Source organism: Rhea americana, unplaced genomic scaffold, assembly GCF_003343005.1.
Source record: "Rhea americana isolate MKP2758 unplaced genomic scaffold, rheAme1 scaffold_6, whole genome shotgun sequence".
In the NCBI taxonomy this organism is placed as follows: Eukaryota; Metazoa; Chordata; class Aves; order Rheiformes; family Rheidae; genus Rhea; species Rhea americana.
In genome coordinates, this window is record NW_028186756.1 from 13,376,051 (window position 1) to 13,378,662 (window position 2,612).

At 56.2% G+C, this 2,612-nt stretch overlaps 1 protein-coding gene across 1 annotated transcript in view; it reads right to left on the minus strand.

The window, feature by feature from the left end:
• Positions 1-2,606, minus strand: part of PCDH19 (protocadherin 19) — a 69,251-nt gene extending 66,645 nt beyond the window's left edge. Inside the window, exon 1 of the mRNA XM_085319810.1 lies at positions 466-2,606. Coding sequence (XP_085175936.1) covers positions 466-2,606 — 2,141 coding nt within the window. The remainder of the gene's footprint in view (positions 1-465) is intronic.
• Between the last annotated feature and the right edge of the window lie 6 nt (positions 2,607-2,612).

A 2,612-nucleotide genomic window follows, 5' to 3' on the forward strand; every position in this document is an offset into this window, starting at 1 on the left:
CGCGCCGCGCCCGCCGGCTCTCACCTGCGGGCCGGCAGCAGCGCGGCGGCTCCCCCCGCGCCCCCAGCCAGCATCCGCGCGGCCGAAGCTGGGGAATTATTCCTGGGAATATTTTCCCAAGTAAGAGGAAAGGGAACCAGCCATGCCCGGCTTTAAAAAGCTGCTCGCACTGCTCCTGCTGCCGAGCGTGTGAAAATAACGTATGCTGCAACAGATTGTCGAACCCCAGAACGAAGCCTATTTATTATTCAAGATGGGGTTTTTTTCTTCTCCTAGATGAACAGTTTTTCAAAGCTTCTAAAGAAATTTTCTGTGACCCTCACTTTTGTTCCCAAAGCAAATTTATCTGCTCCCCTACCCCCCCCCAACACACACACTGGTGTACGACAGCATACAGAAAAGTAACTGGGACCGCAAAAATCAAAGCACACGCTGCTGGCTACGTAGAAATAAGGATGTCTTTACCTGCAGTTATAGGTCCTGATTTCCTTGTTATCCCTTTTGCACTTTACTGCCACGAAGATCATGGTGACGAAAAGAATGGCCGCAATAGACCCCAAGGCGATAATGAAAATCAGGGACAAATTAACAGATCCTATGGACTCCTGAGCATCCAGGGCTGGAGAGAGGTATATCAAAATCAAGGCAGAAGCTGAGAGCGATGTTTTTCCATGGTCATGAGCCACCACAATCAGCTCATACGCTGTCTTTGCATTCTCCCCAAAGGCTCTGGTGGTCCTTATCTCTCCATTGACCTGGTCTATCTCAAAAAATCCTCTGTCTCCTTCAACCATTTCATAGGAAAGTCTGCCATTTTCACCCTCGTCGTAGTCATCCGCCTTGACCACTGTCACTAGGTAGCCAACCCCCGCGTTCCTGGGGATGTACACTTCAGCGGTACCATTGACCAGCGGAGGGGCCGTGATCACAGGGGTGTTGTCATTGACATCCAGGACAATCACCCTGACAGTGGCATTGCTCTGCAGCGAAGGGTTACCCCCATCCTTTGCCAAGACCTTAAACTCGAAGGCCTTYGTCTGTTCATGATTGAAGGACCTCAGAGCATAGATATCCCCAGAATTGGGGTTGATGGAGACGTAGGTAAAGACAGGCATGTCTCTGACTTGGGAGGGCACAATCTGATAGGACACACTGCCATTCAGGCCCAGGTCAGGGTCCCTCGCTGAGACAGAGAGGAGGTAGGCCCCCGGGGTGTTGTTCTCCTGCACAATGACCTGGTAATAGGGCTTGGAGAAGTGGGGATGGTTGTCATTCTCATCGGTGATCTTGACAGTGAAGGACTTGGTGGCCTGCAGGGAGGGGATGCCATTGTCCCTGGCCTGGATGGTGAGGTTGTACTGGTCCCTCTGCTCCCGGTCCAGACGCCCATCCACGAGGATGGTGGAGAAGCTCTCGTACTCCTGGAGCCGGAAAGGCACATTGCCCAGGAGCTTGCACTGCACCCGGCCATTGGCTCCAGAGTCACGGTCTGAGACCCGCACCAGGGCAATGACATACCCTGGTGGGGCATTCTCGCTCACCTCCACCAGCTCGCTGTTGACAGAGAGCAGGTTAATGAGGGGAGGGTTGTCRTTGGCATCCTGGATGCTGACAGTCACTTTGCAATGGGCAGGGATGGAGTTAGGCCCCAGGTCCTTGGCCTGCACATCCAGCTCATAGACATGCCCTTCCTCATAGTCAATGGCACCACTGACTGTGATGAGACCGCTCTGGGGGTCAATCTGGAAGAGCTCCCTGGCCCTTTCAGAGACGTAGCTGTGGAATGAGTAAAGCACCTGGCCATTGGTGCCCTCATCCGGGTCAGAGGCATTAAGGCGGATAACCGGCGTACCCGGAGGGGAATTTTCAGGCACGCTTACGGTGTAGGCTGGCTCCTCAAAGAGCGGGTTGTTGTCATTGGAGTCGATGACACGGATACTGAGCTCCACCGTACCAAATTTGGGTGGGTCGCCGCCATCCAGTGCTGTTATCACATAGCTGTAGTGGGACTGGGTCTCACGGTCCAGGCTCTTCTCCACTACCAGCTCAGCAAAGCGGGACCCATCACCCCGTGTCTTGGTCTCCAGTCCAAAGAGGTCGTTGGGCGTGATCTCATAGGTCTGCACGCCAAAGCTGCCCGAGTCTGGGTCGTAGGCGCTCTCCAGTGGCACCCGTGTGCCAGGGCTGGCCGTCTCCGAGATCTCCAGCTCGATCTGGTCAGTGGGGAAGCTAGGCGCGTTGTCATTGAGGTCCTTGATCTCCAGCTTGATCACACAGATCTCCATGGAGCTGGACATCACCTCCAGCGAGACGACACACTTGGGGCTCTGCCGGCACAGCAGGTCTCGGTCGATCTTCTGTTTGGTCACCAGCAGCCCCGAGCCAGGGCTGATGTCCACCAGGTGGGGGGCTGAATTGGAGACCACCCGGAAGGCGGTGGGCTGTCGGGAGTCCAGCACGAAGCCAGCGTCCCGGGCGTCCTTGGCGACGTTGGCGATCACGGTGCCGGCCCGCTGCTCCTCCTCCACCGAGTACTTGAGGTTGATGAGGGCCCCGGCGCCGGCCCAGAGCAAGGCGGCCCCCAGCAGCGCTGGGAGAGCCCCCATCGCCGC